The sequence below is a fragment of the Danio rerio genome, chromosome 25 (assembly GCF_049306965.1).
Source record: "Danio rerio strain Tuebingen ecotype United States chromosome 25, GRCz12tu, whole genome shotgun sequence".
NCBI lineage: Eukaryota > Metazoa > Chordata > Actinopteri > Cypriniformes > Danionidae > Danio > Danio rerio.
In genome coordinates, this window is record NC_133200.1 from 19,690,242 (window position 1) to 19,707,522 (window position 17,281).

General features: G+C 36.2%; 1 protein-coding gene across 7 annotated transcripts in view; it reads left to right on the forward strand.

Moving 5' to 3' along the window:
• The first annotated feature begins 5,761 nt into the window (after positions 1-5,761).
• The window catches only part of fam185a (family with sequence similarity 185 member A), a 60,284-nt gene continuing 48,764 nt past the window's right edge, over positions 5,762-17,281 (forward strand). For 3 of the 7 annotated variants that reach the window (XR_012400362.1, XR_012400361.1, XR_012400363.1), the window contains exons 1-8: positions 5,762-6,272; positions 6,453-6,562; positions 8,829-8,921; positions 9,214-9,352; positions 9,441-9,482; positions 9,560-9,655; positions 14,030-14,164; positions 14,292-14,483. Coding sequence is in view for 2 of the 7 variants with exons in the window: in XM_002666837.7 (XP_002666883.2) it covers positions 5,873-6,272; positions 6,453-6,562; positions 8,829-8,921; positions 9,214-9,352; positions 9,441-9,482; positions 9,560-9,655; positions 14,030-14,164; positions 14,292-14,410 (1,134 nt within the window). In the remaining 5 variants the exon portion in view is untranslated. Of the gene's footprint in view, positions 6,273-6,433; positions 6,563-8,828; positions 8,922-9,213; positions 9,353-9,440; positions 9,483-9,559; positions 9,656-14,029; positions 14,165-14,291; positions 14,697-17,281 lie in introns of those variants that run through there. The other 4 variants (XR_012400360.1, XR_012400364.1, XM_021470670.3 and 1 more) reach the window with 4 other exon arrangements.

The following is a 17,281-nucleotide window of genomic DNA, read 5'->3' on the forward strand; positions in this document are numbered from 1 at the left end:
TAATTTTATAGTCAGTATTTAATAAGGAGATTGGGCGCCAGTTTTCTATAAAAAGGGGGTCTCTATTGGACTTGGGTATTAGAGTTATTAGTCCCTGACATAAAGTAGGAGGGAGCATTAAATTCTCAATACTTTCTAAAAAAAATTGTGTAAAAAAGGAGCCAGTTTTTTTTTTATATAATAATTTATACATTTTTGCAGACAATCAATTCCAAGGGATTTATGACATTTGAGATGTTCAATTGTCTTAGCAATTTCAGTAAGACTAATAGGAGCATCACAAAAAAAAAAAAAACTCTCTCCAGAACTGATTTTATTTATGTTGGATAACGAATCAAAAAAAATGTGTGGCTATTCCCTGACAAAATTTAGAAGAGTATAAATCTTTATAAAATCTGGCACAAAATTCAGCAATTGTTTTGAAGTCTTCAGATATATTCCCATCAATACGTAGTTTTTTAATAGAATATTTAACACGCTGCCTTTCTAGCCTAAAAAAAATAAGCAATGTTCTGCTCACCCTCTTTAGGTCATTTTCGACGAGACCTTATGAAGGCACCTTTAGGTTTTTGTTTATATATAACTTCTGAAAGATGTTTTTGATCTATAAATTCAGATCTCTCTCTGTTGGTAAGATCCTCAATATTTTTATGTGATAATACAGTATTTGCACCAGCTCTGCGATGCATGTCCACATCTTCACACATTGTGTTAAATTAGGCTTTCCAGTCTCTGTGCTCAGTCCATTACTTCCAATATGTCTGTTCAGCTGAGGGAACGGAACCAACCCCGTGACATCAGACACAGCGATATTCCAAAATAGCTGCACCCTAGCTCTAAAAACAACAGTAAAACATGCAATTTTCTTAAAAATGGTTACATTAATCGAGTTCAAATCAAAATCAAATCACTTTTATTGTCACATCATCAGCAGCACGTGTACTCTAACAGTGCAAAATAGAGACAAATACAACGACAGTGCAAAATACAACAGCATACTCCTCAAAAACAAAACAAAAAAACAGGACAATGTAAAATTGACAGCGATATGTACAATGAATAGGTGTCCACAAAGTTGTAGGCAGTATTGTTTCAAGTATGGATTGGTTAAAGTGCCGTGCATGCTACATATTGATGGTGTGCAGTGAGGGGTATGGAAGAGTCTGTGTGGGGTGTGTTAAGTGTTCATCAGACTGATAGTCTAAGGGAAGAAACTTTCCTTCAGTCGGCTAGTGCGTGGCCAGATGCTGCAGAACCGTCTGCTTGAGGGTAGCAGAGAGAAAAGTCTATGGCTTGGGTGGCTGGAGTCGCTGATAATTGTCTTGGCTTTCCTCATGCACCGCCTGGTGTAGATGTCCTGGAGGGAGGGAAGCTTACCTCCTACAACGCGTCCAGCAGTTTGTACAATCCTATGTAGGCCTTTGCAATTGCTGCTGGTGCTATTTCCATACCAGGTGGTGATACAGCCAGACAGGATGCTTTCCACAGTGCAGGTGTAGAACGAGCAGAGGATGTGGGGGCTCATTCCAAACCTCCTGAGACGCCTGAGGAAGAAGAAGCGTTGTTGCGCCTTCCTCAGCACTGCGTCTATGAGAGCAGTCCATGTCAAATCCTCAGCGATGTGGACTCCAAGAAACTTGAAAGTGCTGACTCTCTCCACAGGTGTCCCGTTGATGTTGATGGGGTAGTGTTCTCTCTTCTCTCTCCTGAAATCCACCACCAGCTCCTTGGTTTTGCTGATGTTGAGTGAGAGGGGGTTTTCTCCACACCACTGCGTCAGAGTGTGCACCTCCTCTCTGTAGGCCATCTCATCATTATCGGTGATTAGGCCCACCACCGTTGTGTCATCAGCAAATTTAACAATGACGTTGTTGGGCTGTACAGTCATGTGTGTACAGGGAGGACAGGTGTGGGCTGAGAACACAGCCCCGGGGAGCACCAGTGTGGAGGATCAGTGTGGATGATGAAATGATGTTCATTCAGACCACCTGGTGTCTGCTTGACAGGAAGTCCAGGATCCAGTTGAACAGAGAGCTGTGTAGACCCAGATCCTGAAGCATCACCACCAGCTTGGCAGGCATTATGGTGTTGAATGCTGAGCTGTAGTCAATAAACAGCATTTTCACTTATGTGTTTTTGTTTTCCAGGTGAGACAGAGCTGTTTGCAAGGTGAAAGCAATTGCATCATCAATGAAGCGGTTATTTCTGTATGCAAATTGCAGAGTGAGCGGGTAATACCGACCAGATGTGGTTTTTAAACAGCTTCTCAAAGCACTTGCTGAAGATGGGTGTCAACGCAACTGGACGCCAGTCATTCAAGCATGTGGTTTTAGCTGATTCCGGTATGGGCACAATAGTAGCTGTCTTAAAGCATGTGGGAACCACAGGCCGAGAGAGCGAGACGTTAAAGAAAACCCCCGCTAGCTGGTGTGCGTATGCTTAAAGTACACGTCCAGGGATGCCATCTGTGCCCGTAGCTTTCCGAATGTTTACGCGACGGACAGCTCTCGTTACGTCCGCTACAGAAACAGAGAGTGTGCTGGCGGTTTCAGTTTCGGCCGCGGGGGCACACAGTGTGTGCGAGCTGTCCTGGGCTTCAAAACGGCCGTAGAACGAGTTAAGCTTGTCCGGGAGAGACGCAGCAATGCTTACAGTGGCGGATTTGTTACTTTTAAAGTCTGTGATGTATTTAAGTCCCTGCCACATGCTCTTTGCATTATTGTTGTTAAAATGACCCTCTACTTTGTGGTGTTAGTGGTGTTAGTGAGGCCAGCAAGGGGCGCTCAACCTGTGGTCTGTGTAAGTCCCAATGCCCCAGTAAAAAGTGAAGGGTACACTACACTGTCAGTGGGTGCCGTCTTTCGAATGAGACATTAAACCGAGGTCTTGACTGTCTGTGGTTATTAAACACCCCCTGGCACTTCTCGTGAAAGAGCAGGGGTGTAACCCCGATGTCTTGGCTAAAGTCCCTCTATCGGCCCATACTATCATGGCCTCTCAATCATCCCGTTCCACCGAATTGGCTCTATCACTGTCTCTCCACTCCACCAATAGCTGGTGTGTGGTGAGTCGCCGTTGTCCTGTGTCTGCCGTCACATCATCCAAGTGGATGCTGCACACTGGTGGTGGTGTGGAGAGACCCCCCTCATGATTGTGAAGCACTTTGGGTGTATGGCCATACACAATAAATGCCCTATATAATTACACATTACATTACATTACATCACATTACATTACATTACATTGTCTCTATATTGACGTTTTGATGCTTTGATGGTTTTCCTGAGGTTGTAATTTGCTTGTTTTTGTTCCTCAGCATTTCTGGATTTATAGGTGGAAGCTTGCACTGATAGGGCTGTTTAAACTTTGCCATTGATCCATGTTTTTTGGTTGGGGTAGATCCGGACAGTTTTAGCTGGGACCACGTCTTCTATGCATTTCCTAATGAAGCATGTAACTGTGTCTGAGTACATGTCAATATCGTCGTCACATAAACATATCCCAGTCCACGTGATCAAAACAGTTTTGAAGTATGAAATCCGATTGGTCCGTCCAGCTCTCAAACGTCCTGAGGGTGGGTGGTTCCCGTTTCAATTTCTGCCTGTAAGCAGGCAAGAGCAGAACAGAAGAGTGATTTAATTTGCCAAAGGGTGGGCGGGGGAGGAATTTGTATGCGTCCCGGAAAGGGGAATAGCAATAGTCCCAAATTCGCTCCCTACGTGTGTTTGTGGTGATGTGCTGATAGTATTTTGGAGCGATTTTCCTGAGATTGGCATTGGTAAAGTCCCCAGTAACAATAAAAGCTGCCTCCGGATGTGCGGTTTCCTGCTTGCTTATGCTCCCATACAATTCCCTGAGCGCCTGCTCTGTGTTGGCTTGAGGGTGGATGTAGAAAGCCGTAATGATAACCGATGTGAACTCTCTTGGTAGCCAGTATGGCCGACACCGCAGTATAAGTTTGTAATATATATTTTTATTAAAGTAGAAATCAATTCGCAATATAATGTAAACTTGACTGACTGCTTTATTATCACTTTTCTGCTTTAAAAAACAAGACCCACTTTATATTAAGGCACCTTAACTACAGTACTTAAAGTTAAATTAATAATATGGTACAATGCACTTATTAAGTACTGTATATACATGTTTTTACATTGTACTTTTTTAATCATCGGCATGTAATTACATCTAATATTAATTTCTTTATTTCAAAGGCCACTTGAATTGAGTCCAAAAACAATGTTTGACCTTCATCCATAATTTATGTAACTCATATAATGTTATCTTTTATTTAATGTGTTTTTAATAAACTAATCATTAATTTAAAAAATCTAATAACTATAACCTGAATATAATAATACTATATCGCATATGCAGTACACTCAAAATTATAGTGCATTGTCTGTGTGAATGAGTGGGAAAATATGTGGGGTGCACTAAGGAGGGATGTTCAGACACAGGTTTTGTGTTGTCTTATTTCTATTTGTGCACAGATGTTTGAGAGGTCTACATTATTTGGATTTTGCCCTTATTGATGTAAATGGGCACTCTGAAAGCAGTGAAAAAAAATCCTTTTCATATTAATTGAGACAATTTCTAACTTTATTCATGTTTCCTTTTGTTATTCAGAAATGTTCTGCATATGTTTTGTGAATATGCCTAGATAAGTTAAATATGGCTCTGGGAATATTGTAAATTTACTTTCTTTTCATAACTTTTCAGGTTAACTACTTTTTAATTTACTTTTATAGGGACACCTCCAATGTGAAGCAGTGGACAGCTGAAGATGTTGCTGGCTGTTATTGCTAGACATTATTTAAATTTGATTGTTTACATTAAAATGAATAGTACATTATTAATCATATTATGTGAATGTAATTGTGATATATATTGATTAATAATAGTGATTATTGAAAATGCTATGTATTTTTTTTATCTATGGATAGATAGAACCCCAAAAAGTGCCTCCAGGAACCTTTCATTTTTACAGTGCAGGTGGTCACCGCAGCGCCCTCCCTATCAGGGCTGCAGGCTTTCCCAACATACTGTCGTATTTTAAATTCTTAGATTAAACTAGGTGCATTTTACGATTCCCCAAAAAAATATATCTAAATTTGTAAAACTTCTTAATGAGTGATATAAAGTAAAGGCCAGGGAACACGTTGGAAGACTGCACCTCTGGTGATGCAGGTGCGCTCACGGCTTGTCATAACCTCTCACCAGGGGCAAGGTAGGTTCTATCATTGTGGCGTTTTCCATAGATTTCCCCATAATGGAAATTTCAAATCAAATCATTTTTATAATCACAGCAGCACGTGTGCTTTGATGAGTGAAAAGCTTAGGTGCTGGCTCCAGTGCAAAATGCAGACAGTGCAAAATACAAACAGCAACATACTCCGAAAAAACAAGACAATGTACTATTGGCAATGTTGACAGCAACAGGGTCGTAGTACAAAAAAAATTGGGATTGGGTCTTAGAACTTTGCAATATCAGGACATGCCCATCATCATTGTTCATTCGTTGTTGAATATGTTGTTTATTTTTCGTTATTTGAGCCATCTTTCTTGTACTGACAACACTTCACAATCTATTTAAATTTAAATAATACCAAAGTCCCTTGAAGGTGTATCATATAGTTTTTGATGATGATACATCATTTGCACTCGATACATTGTCAGTTGATGGACTTCATTTCCCATAATTCTACTCGCGCGACTCTTTTCGGTGACTGTCATCACTAAGCGCCGCTCGTGTGACCCCGTGATATAAACATTTCCTATACGCTTTTCCTACTGCAAGTAGCGTTTGTCATTGAACTGCAATGCGTACTACTTTACTTTAGTCTTCAGAACACAAAGTAAAGCTTTAGTTATGTTTGTTTGTGCAGTTACACGGCGTTTACGTCACGATACATGTGCGTCATTATTTCAGAGAGTTTTAAGGCTCTCTCAGGTTTCCCGGAGTTATACTGATGCTCCCGCTACTGTGAAACACTTAGATAAACCTATAAAGCATTGGGAGTTTTTAATTAGTCCTTTCACAAAGGTTAAGTGTCATTTAGGCTGTAATATATCCATAAAATCACTGGACCCACATACTTTTCCAGAAGCTGATAGAGCCTTTATTACTGTGCACGTGACTGATCCCAATCAAACTGTTGATGTGGACAGATTTCAAGTTCATTATGATGACCAAAGCAGTGAACTTGAGATTTTGGCCGACGGAATAGACAGCGATGTCACTGTTGAACTGACAGCACCTATTAAATGTGGTAAGGCTTTAAATTCAGACTTGTAATCTTATTAAATGGTGTATTATTAATATATATATATATATATATATATATATATATATATATATATATATATATATATATATATATATATATATATATATATATATATGTGTGTGTGTGTGCATGCATCCTTTTAGTCCCTCTCCATCCCTTCAGATCTCCAAATCAAGACGAAAGACAAAGGTAATGTGAAGATCCAGAAAATGGAGAGTGACCGCTGCCATGTGCACACAGAGAGAGGAAACTGTGTCCTCAAGTCTGTCAAGGTAATATTTTTTGTTTAACTTTTATATACATAGCTATAGAGGAATTACCAACCTATGTCACACCGGTTCAACCGTGCATACGGGTTGCCAAAAAAAGGCTGGTTGCAATAGATGTTGTGTTGTGCGATAGGAGGCCAAAACTGACAGTCCAAAAAAAGAAAGCTTACCGTACACCTCACTGCTTTCAATGCCAACCGCAGACCTCTTTGGCTAACAGCCATCAGAAGAGCTGAATGGAGTGAGCACCTAATTAAAAATGCTAGACTCTGCAGTTCTCATTTTATACCAGGTAAGTTCACGCTATGCTGAATCATACACATTACTTATTTTTGATTGCAGCAATGATTTCAGCAAAAACAATTAAATATGGTTAATTAAACTGCGGACACTGAATGCTTAGAATGAAATGTTAAAATGTAAGTTCACATACCCTGCCGCACAGATGCAGTTTACTGTCAGAATACAGTTGTTTTGCTTATTGATGATTACCCAGGCCTTGTACAGTTTCATTTTCTTTAGCTAGGCAGAACCTCGTATTTTAAGTTTTAAATCTGGTAATCATGGAACATTATTTCTTGCACATGACCACGCAGTTGACTTGTAGGCCTTTAACTTCTCTCTTGTAAAAACACTTGGAGTTTCAATGAGATAGTTGTATATTTTGGGCTGGATGCTTGGCCATTTCATCTTATCCAATATCCATTGGGAGAGTGTCATTGTAAATGTACCTGTCAGACAAACGCCGCTCACTTTAAGGATTATTTTGCCAAATAACTGTGCTTATCACTGGGTGACGTGCTGTTTTAATAAGCTGAAAGCATTATGTGAATGATATGTATAATTTTTAATCAATATAACTTATCTCTAATGCAACAACAAACTCTGTACCGCATCGAATGTCATTCCCTCGCTGTAAATGCTAGTGCTGCCAGGGTTTTTTTGCAACCTCAATGCGCGCGCATCCTAAATGTTTACAAACTGGTAGTTCCCCTATTAGCTTTTAATATTGACATTGAAAAGTATAGGTTTTGAGATACTAAAATATTATATCAACAGAATTATTAAAGTGATATCTATTTTAATATAGATTTTAACTCTATATATGAATGTGTTAAAATAATTAAACAATTCATTTGAAAATTCTTTAAATAAATCATATATTTATATATATATATATTATATATATAAGTATATTATTCTTAAATAGTCTGTTAAATATAAAAAAATCAAAAAGTATATTATAAAAATCTGTATATTGGATTCATTTTTATGCAAAAAAATGTAATAAAAATAAATATATCTAACAAAGCAGTGTTATTGTAAATTACATTGAAAACAAATTATTTATTTGTTCGAAACAATACAATAACACTAAAACATTATAGAGTGGATGAACTATGACGTCATCTTGTAGGCAAATCAGATGCTAGCATAAAACTGGTTCCCTAAATAAAATCCCTATAGGATTTTCCCCATAGGCTTTTCGAAGATTGCGAATAATAAGCTCTGTGTTCAAACACTGTTCATTACACTTACACATTTTGTCCAGCCGTATAATCCTCACACCAAAATACAACTTTGAGCACTTTTGAGGCACGCCTGTGACGTCAGCCCAGCCCTGCTACAGACAACTCTTCTAGCTTATTTTTAGAAAAATGCTCCATGACAAAGAGTTAATCTCTCTGTTTATTTTATTATAAAACACGCTATATATTATAAACAAATAAATACGCAAAAAAAACACATAGACTTACGTGCTTACGTGCAAAAAACTGTTTTAAAAACCTTGACAACTTGTTGCCTAATATTTCATTCCTTTTTTTTACCATACACCTCTGTGAGCATATGACTTAATAATTCATTTGTTATTTATACAATATTCATAGAATGATTTCTGTTGTAATAAACACTAACTACCTGCAAAGTTTCGGAGAAAGTAAGACTAAAAAAAAATCAATACAAGTTTTTAGCCAATAGCAAAATTAATCAAACCAATGATGAGCAAATTAAAGTGACAGTAAAGAGGGTTTTTTTTATACTTAAATTTTCATCACAGAGTTTTCCTACTAAAACATAAAACATTTTATTTAATATAAAATATAAATCATTATGAATAATTGAGCACCAATAATAAAAATGTATAAATGAGCAGAAATTGGTTTCTGAATCAAAATGATTAAACCTCCCTGATTTAATAAATCATGAAGTACTAAATGTGTTTTATTTTTCATGTTTAATGTTTGTGATTTTATTTTATTTTTTTCAGAGTCATGAAGTTCAAGTTCAGTCCACAGGAGGAAATGTCACTGGACTTCACACCATACATGGGAATGTAGATATCGGCACATCTGCAGATGGTGTAAGTAGTAGATTTACACCAACCAGCCAGACAATTTATTAGGTACATCTTGCTAGTATTGATTTGTAAGTGTACTATCCCTTTAAATAATCTTTCTCCACCATTCATATGTCGGCTAGATGTTCTTTGTGTTGCTGTGATGTGATTGGCTGATTAATTAGATACCTCAATAAGTTTATCTTGACCACATCTAAATAATGCTGCGATGTGATTGGATAATAAGATGCTAAATAGCATTTATATAGCTGCATAAGTTGTGAAATGATCTTAAATCTGTGTTTTTGTTTTCCAGAATGTCGATATTAAGAAAATTCAGGGAACCACAATGAATCTCTGCATGGAACATGGTGATCTGAAAGTGAAGGCCATCTACGCTGAAACCACCTCTGTGACTACTTCCTCTGGGAACATCCAGATCGGTCATGTACATGGTGAGAGAGAGCGAAGAAGACTGTTAAAACTCATGTTAAAGACCTGATGTACACTGCTTTAAAAACAAGAACTGTAACTGTTTTACAGGTCAGGCTCTTGTACAAAGTGAAACCGGAAACATTGTCATTGGTAAGTGCGAAGCAATGTGAAGAAGTGACAATTGATTGTCATTGTTTATTGGAATAAGATAATTTCTTGCATCACAGACAGCTCAAGTGGAGCCCTGAAGGTGTTTACAGTCTCTGGATACATTGACGTTTATGTGGGCCAAGATGGAATTGCGGAACTTCACAGTCAGGAAGGTATTATTATTATTATTATTATTATTATTATTATTGTATGTCAGAAAATAATCCAAAAGATGAACCTGATATGAGCATTGCAAACCTTATTCAATAATGTTACATTATGTGGAAAACTGTTATTACATTAAAAATATATTATGACATTGAGCTCAGGATTTTATTACCTTTTGAGAAAATTATTAGGGTATGAAAATTATGATATAGTGCTTATTACAGTGTTCAGTTTTTACATTTGATTATTATATTATGAGTTGCTACAGTATAACTTCATCCATTCTTTAAAAAAATGCATCTTCTTTAGTTTAGTGTAAAATAAATTATTAGTACTTGCTGTATATATTTCAGCTACATTTACAGGTTGTTTGTGGACCCTTAAATTTCATAGTATAAAAAATACGGCTTTAATTAGTCTTAAAAAGAACTTAAAAATGCAATCGCACTGACCTCATAAAGAAATGAAATGAAATTCAATGAAATACACGCTCGCAGAGATTTTGTTTACAAAATTAACGTTTGCTGGAATTTCACTTACGTAAACAGAGCTAAGAGGGATTTCAGTCTGCAATAGCTTATAACACACATTAACAATTATAAACACATTAGCAAATACCGTGCATTAACAAATTAAGAACTAGAGATGCACCAGTCGACCAGCAAAGGACTGAATTCTGATGATTTTACATATGACCAGCTTGACCAGTGACCCCCACGCAGTGTTGTCATAGAGATGTGCATGGACCCTTACAGCCGCATATAATGTGTCATTGGTGCCATAGTGTGAAAGTGACACTATGTTCTTAATGTGATCAGTTAAACCCCTTAAAATGTCAATTAAGCCATTTTTTTTCTTTCAAGCTATTTCTTAATTGTTTGCTACATTTCATATGACCATAAATCCAAAGGGCTCTACTTTAACAATCTATGTGCATAGTCTGAAGCGCAGTGCGCAATTTAATTCCCCTTAATGCCCGTAATTCCATTAAGGGCGTGTCCGAATTCATTTTTGCTAGTTTAAGGATGGAAAAATCCGCTCTGCACCACAGTGCATGGTCTAACAGGGTTGTGTTTATTTTCTTAATGAGTTATGGGTGGGACTTTTGCATAAATCAATCAGAGTCTCATCTCCCATTCCCTTTAAGAGTCAGTTGCGTCGTGCCATGCCACATTTGCTATTTACTTAGTGGACTTTTTAAGTAGAAGAACTGAACGCTTCACTAGTAATAGAACAGTTAAACAGACCATCTGCAGCACAAGGATAAAGAATGAGCCTCCTCCAATCAGCCTTTACTTTCACTTTTTGTTTCTCTCTTTCATGGATAAGAAAACTGTGTTGTATGCACAGACATCCATTAGTCTACATAATTAATTTTGTTTGTAAAGTGCAAAGATTTGTTTCAAAACTATTTCTAAATTCAGTTCTAATTTACAGCAAACAAATAAACGAACAGTAATAACGAAGTGTGGTCAAAAGTTCTATATATAAGCATACATGCTATGCCCCATATGGTCCAAAAACAGGTGGAAAATTTTAAGCTAGTTTCTAATAAAACAAATATAAATATGCATATAATAAATAATACTAATAATAATGTTATACAAAAGCAAGTTGTCATCAAAAAAAAGCCCCCTGAGATGAAGTAGGTATGAAGGCAGTGGTTTTTATATTTATGTAAAAAAATATTAAGTTTTGTACTGTTTTAATCCTTTAGTTTTTTTTCATTTGTAAAGATATTTTCGTATTGCTGTACATCCTGCGAGTTTTAAGCAATGTTTAAGCGAGGCAACAACTAACACACTTTGTGCTGGACTTTAGACCTGCTTTCAGCGGGTCTATTGCACAGTCTATTTTAGTTCTTCAAAAAAAAACTATGCGCCAACAATGTGCCTTAACACACCTCTTTTTCTAGACCAGAACACCCACAAAGAGTCCACAAAGTGGCGCAGATGGATTTGCTATTTAAACAATGTGGCGGTAAAACAGGAAAATTAAGGTTGCGTTTGACTCAAAATAGCAACACCTGGGTCAAACAACTCTTGCACATTATTGCACTGGGTGTATGAAAAGGCCCAAAGTGTGTGTGGAATAGAGATAGTTACAATAGCATTCTTAATATAATCTTATAAAATGTTGTCCTGTAAGTAGTGAAATTAATTTTCTAACCATATTATAAAATATAAATTAGAAAATAGAATGTATAAAGTATGTGTACACATAAAAGTACATCCCCTTTCAAAACGAATATTTTTATCCATTTCTCAGTGGATATGTATTTTGATTATCTTTAGGAACAAAAAGATAATACATTTCATACATGTCTTTTATGATTTTCTTGATTTTTGTCCTGCTTATTAACATTTTATTTTATATTTTTCCTAAATATTTTATGTATGCACTTTTATCTTAATTTATTTTGTTGAATAGTTTGGTATTGACTAATCTAATATATATTCCCAAATATCTTATTGTATAGCATCCTATAGAAAGTATTAATCTAAAATAGATATTTATATAGAGAGTGCTCTATTATGTTGGCTACTGTATATACAGTTCTAAGCAGAAGTTTACATACACTGTATAAAAAGGCACATAACCATTTTAAAAAAGTCAGATGTTAATGTGACTAAACTTTTTCTCTTTTAGGTAAATTAGGATTATCAAATTTGTTTCTGTTATGCTTAATGGCAGAATAATGAGAGAGAGATTTATAATTTGTTATAACTTTTCTTGAAAGTCAATTTTACATACAATAAGATTATTATGCCTCTGAAAAAGCTCAGATTATGGTGTCAAGGTTTTGGAAGTTTCTGATTGGCTAATTGACAACATAGAAGTTAATTGGAGGCACAACTGTAGAATAGTATTTAAGGAAAACCTCAAACACACTGCTTCTTTTTGTGACAACATGGGAAAACCAACAAGCCAAAGTCAACAAAAAAAGCCAGATTAGAATTTGATAAATTACACTGGTAAAACGACTTTTGGAGACATGTCCTGTGGTTTGATGGAACTAAGATTGAACTGTTTGGCCATAATGACCAGTGTTACATTTTAAGCACAAAGGGGAAAAGCTTACAAGCATAGGAACACCATCCCAATCGTGAAGTATGGGGGTGGCAGGATCATGTTGTGGGGCTGTTTTGTTGCAGGAGGGACTGGTCCACTTCACAGCGTAGATGGCATCATGAAGAAAGAACATTATGTAGAAATACTAAAACAACATCTCAAGACATCAGCCAGGAAATTAAAACTTGGCCACAAGTGGGTCTTCCAAACAAACTATGACCTTAAGCATACCGGCAAATTAGTTAAAATGTGTTTTAAGGACAACAGAGTAAATGTTTTGAAGTGGCCATCACAAAGTCCTGATCTCAATCTCTTATAAACTTTGTGGGCAGAGTTAAAAAAGCTTGTGTGAGCAAGACAGCCAGCAAATCTGACTCAGTTACACCAAATCTGTCTGGAGGTATGGGCCAAAATTCCTTCAAACTATTGTGAGAAGCTTGTGGAAGGATACTCAAAACATTTGACCAAAGTTATACAGTTTAAAAGCAATGCTAAAAAATACCAAGGAAATGTATGTAAACTTTTGACTGTCTAGAAATTAATAAATTCTCAAAAACATTTTTCTCATTATTCTGGCATTAAGCAAATGTAAATCATTTAGGTAATCCTAACGAACCTATAATAGTAAACATTTAGTATGATTTACCATCACACATTAAAAAAAAAGGTTATGTTCCTTTTTTTTTGGAGTATATGTAAACTTCTGGTTTCAGCTATATTAGTAATACAAATATCATCAACAGTTTGTTATATGGTAACAGCCTAAAGTTTATTAATATTTGAAGTTATAATTTATACACTTTACATTAGGATCAAATAAATAAAGCATTCATTCATTCATTTTCTTGTCGGCTTAGTCCCTTCATTAATCTGCATTAAGCGGCCTTCCAGCCGCAACCCATCTCTGGGAAACATCCACAAACACTCATTCTCATACACCACGGACAATTTAGCCTACCCAGTTCACCTGTACCGCATGTCTTTGGACTGTGGGGGAAACCGGAGCACCCGGAGGAAACGCACGTGATTGCACGAAAACGAGGACATGCAAACTCCACACAGAAACACCAACTGAGCCAAGGATCGACCCAGGAACCTACTTGCTGTGAGGCAACAGCACTACTTACTGCGCCACTGCTTCGCCTTTAAAAAATGCATATTAAAGCAAAATAATATAAAATGTGCAGGTGCATATATTGACATGAGGAAAATATTTTTTTTTTAGTTGAATCATTTTCTTTCATTTTTAAATAAATGAAACCAACTTTAACTACACATATTCTATGGGATTCTTTTATCTTATCCAGGTGCAGTAAGTGTACGTGTGCCTACCACTATAAAGACAGCAGTGCAATTGTGTGGAGCGTCAGTTAGCATTAGCTCTGATTTGGCATGTGAAGAGACTGAACGTGTATCAGCTGATGGCAAGACAACAGTCACAGGTGAGTCTTCAGACTCTATTTCATTGAGTTTTGTCTAGATCTTATCCTGAAACCTAAAATTGTGACTGTTTAAACTGCAATGTTCTAATATATTCTGTGTTTAAACCATTCTGTGTGTTCTGTTTAGCTTATTTGAATGCCAGCACATCTGAAGAACGGTGGATAAAAGCCACTGCTGAAAAAGCTGTTGTAAACCTGAAAACCCAGAGCTGGTTTGAAACCCTCAGACTCGGAGCTCAGAGTTAAAACTTGCACAGGAGCTTCCGGTACCAAATACTGACTTTATCCAACAGGACACTTCAAATACAGTATAGCTATGGTGAGATACAGTAGTGTCTTGAAACACGAGTGAGTGAAAATGACAAATTTGACATTGACATAACATGTCTGTATAGAGTATTATGCAAAAACAATATGTATAATACAAAAATACAGGATTTTTTAAGGTCACATCAATTTAATTAGAATAAATATGAATTTTATAATTATATAAAATATTATAAAATATTAAAATAAAAATGTATTTTTGTTGTACAGTTTGTTTGTTTTTTTACTTATTTTAGATATTTTTCCTGTTCTTCAATATCTGTTCAATTCAATATCAACATCAGTTATTTGTTACACCCAATAGAATTTTTATTATTTATGTATAATTCATTGAAATAATTTGATATTTTTGTATTCATAATAAGAAATAAGTAAATAAATATACATTTTATTGTTTGACATGATATGTTTTATGTTAGAATAAAGCAGCCCTACAAAAATGAATTTATTTCTAGAGGCAAATAAAGTTTTTTTAGAACTTATTTGGTAAAAAAAAATAAATGTATTGTTATAAAGAATTATATAGTTAATACACCTCAAAAGGCTGAAATCACATAGCAAAGAATCAAAACTACATAACAAACACCATTCAACCCCTGACCGTATCTCAGGTTTTTTGAGAGTAAATGACATAAATTCAGTGTTGGCCATTGTTTTATCATTCAGGTTGAGCCATGAGACATTTTTAAATTGTCACTCACCTTTATATTGAATGTTATAACAACCTTTTATATATAAGACAGCAACATCTTATTTAACGTTGGTGAAGAAGTAACATATTGTGTTCAAACGGATATGAAATGCCTTCACATTATTTAATATAAAATACTAAATAACAATAATGATAATAATAATTCCTTACATTTCTATAGCGTAAGGCTATAGACACTAACAGCACTTTACACATTGGGGTGAAATCTCATGCACCACCAATGTGTATAGTATCCACCTGGATGACGCCACGGCAGCAATATTGCGCCAGACAGCACACCTCACACCAGCTGATTGGTGAAGAGGAGACAAATTATTATATGGGGATGGTTAGGTGGCCATAATAGACAGGCAAATTTGTTAAATCCCTAATCTTTTTCAAAGGACATCCTGGGATTTTTAATGACCACAATTAACGACTCATCCGAAAGACGGCGCTCACTGAGCAGTATAGAGTCCCATTCACTATACTAGGGCGTTAGGACCCACACAGACCACAGGTTGAGTGTCCCCTGCTAGCCTCGCTAACACCACTTCCGGCAGGAACCTAGCTTTCCCTTGTAGTCTCCCGTCCAGACACTGACCGGATGCAGCCCTGCTTAGCTTCAGTTTAGCTTTCATGTGAGAGTTGCAGAGTCGGCTAATATAGTCCTAAAACTAACCAGAGTCTAGTGTGAGGAGAGAAAAACACCTTTCCTAATCCAGACAACTCAAATTACAGTATAAGGATCATCACTGTCATAATTCAAGAAATTCATGCCATTGCTTTCATTAAGCAGTGTAGTTTTTGGTCAGAATGATGATAGGCTTTTTATAAAATGTTAAATTATGTTTTACGTTGACATGTTATGTTTTTACAAATGCATATGCTTAAGACATCAGCATCTCAGTGCTGGGGGGTTAATGAACATTACATTGAACAACAAAGAATAAATTGCCGTTCAGTTAAAAAAAAAAAAAATAGTGTTTAAACATTTTCGTGCACTGAAAAAAAAATTATTTATTGAGTTTACAATTTTTAAGGTAACTAGTTGCTATCAATTTACATGGGCTGAATTTAAACAAACAAAGGAAATGTACAAATGTTCAACTTAATTTTTTGTTTAAACTCAGCCCATATAAATTGATTGTGACCACTTACTTTAAAAAATATGTAGTAAATACAATGAATAATTTTTGTTCAATATGTAGTTTTTTTTCCCCCTATTTCAGTAGCATATTCGTCATTCTTTTTTTCTGATGAATAGTCGCAAATGTGAGCACATCACACTCATTTTTTACTCTCTTCACTGGCTCCCTGTTAAACTCAGAATTGATTTTAAACTACTGTTGATTACTTTAATGGTCTTGCACTCTTATTTTTGTGGCATGTTAAAGGTTAATAAATATTATCAATAATGTGGCACTGTTTAAAGCTAAATTTAAAACCTAATTATTTAGACTTGCTTTTGACAGAAGTGCAAAATGATGTTTTATTGACACTCTTGTTTAGATTGTGCTCTTACCACCTTATGTGTTTTAATGTGTCATTTTGTTTTAACACTGTAAAGCACTTTGGTCAGCCTTCTGGTTGCAATCAGATGTTATATAAATAAAGTTGATTGATCTTTTGGGGGGGCAGCGCAGTAGGTAGTGCTGTTGCCTCACAGCCAGAAGCTGGCTGGGTCGCTAGTTCGAACTTTGTCTCAGTTGACATTTCTGTGTGGAGTTTGCATGTTCTCCCTGCGCTCTTGTGGGTTTCCTCTGGGTGCTCCGGTTTCCCCCACGGTCCAGACATACTGTGAAGTTGAATTGGGTAGGCTAAATTGTGTGTGTGTGTGTGTGTGTGTGTGTTTATTTTACAGTATTGCACATATTTGAAGCAATGCAATAGCTGTGATGGTCAAATGCCAAAAAATTTGTCACATGTTATGCTCGTATAGAACTATTTAGTCTTGCAGGCTGAGTGTTAAAATTGGTTTCAGATCAACATTGGCCAGAAGTAAAGTTTCCCAGACAGGAAGAGACATCATCATGTGACAGGCAGGTGTGTGTGCAGGTGAAGCCTCGATGAGGATCATCAGATTCAGCACATTAACC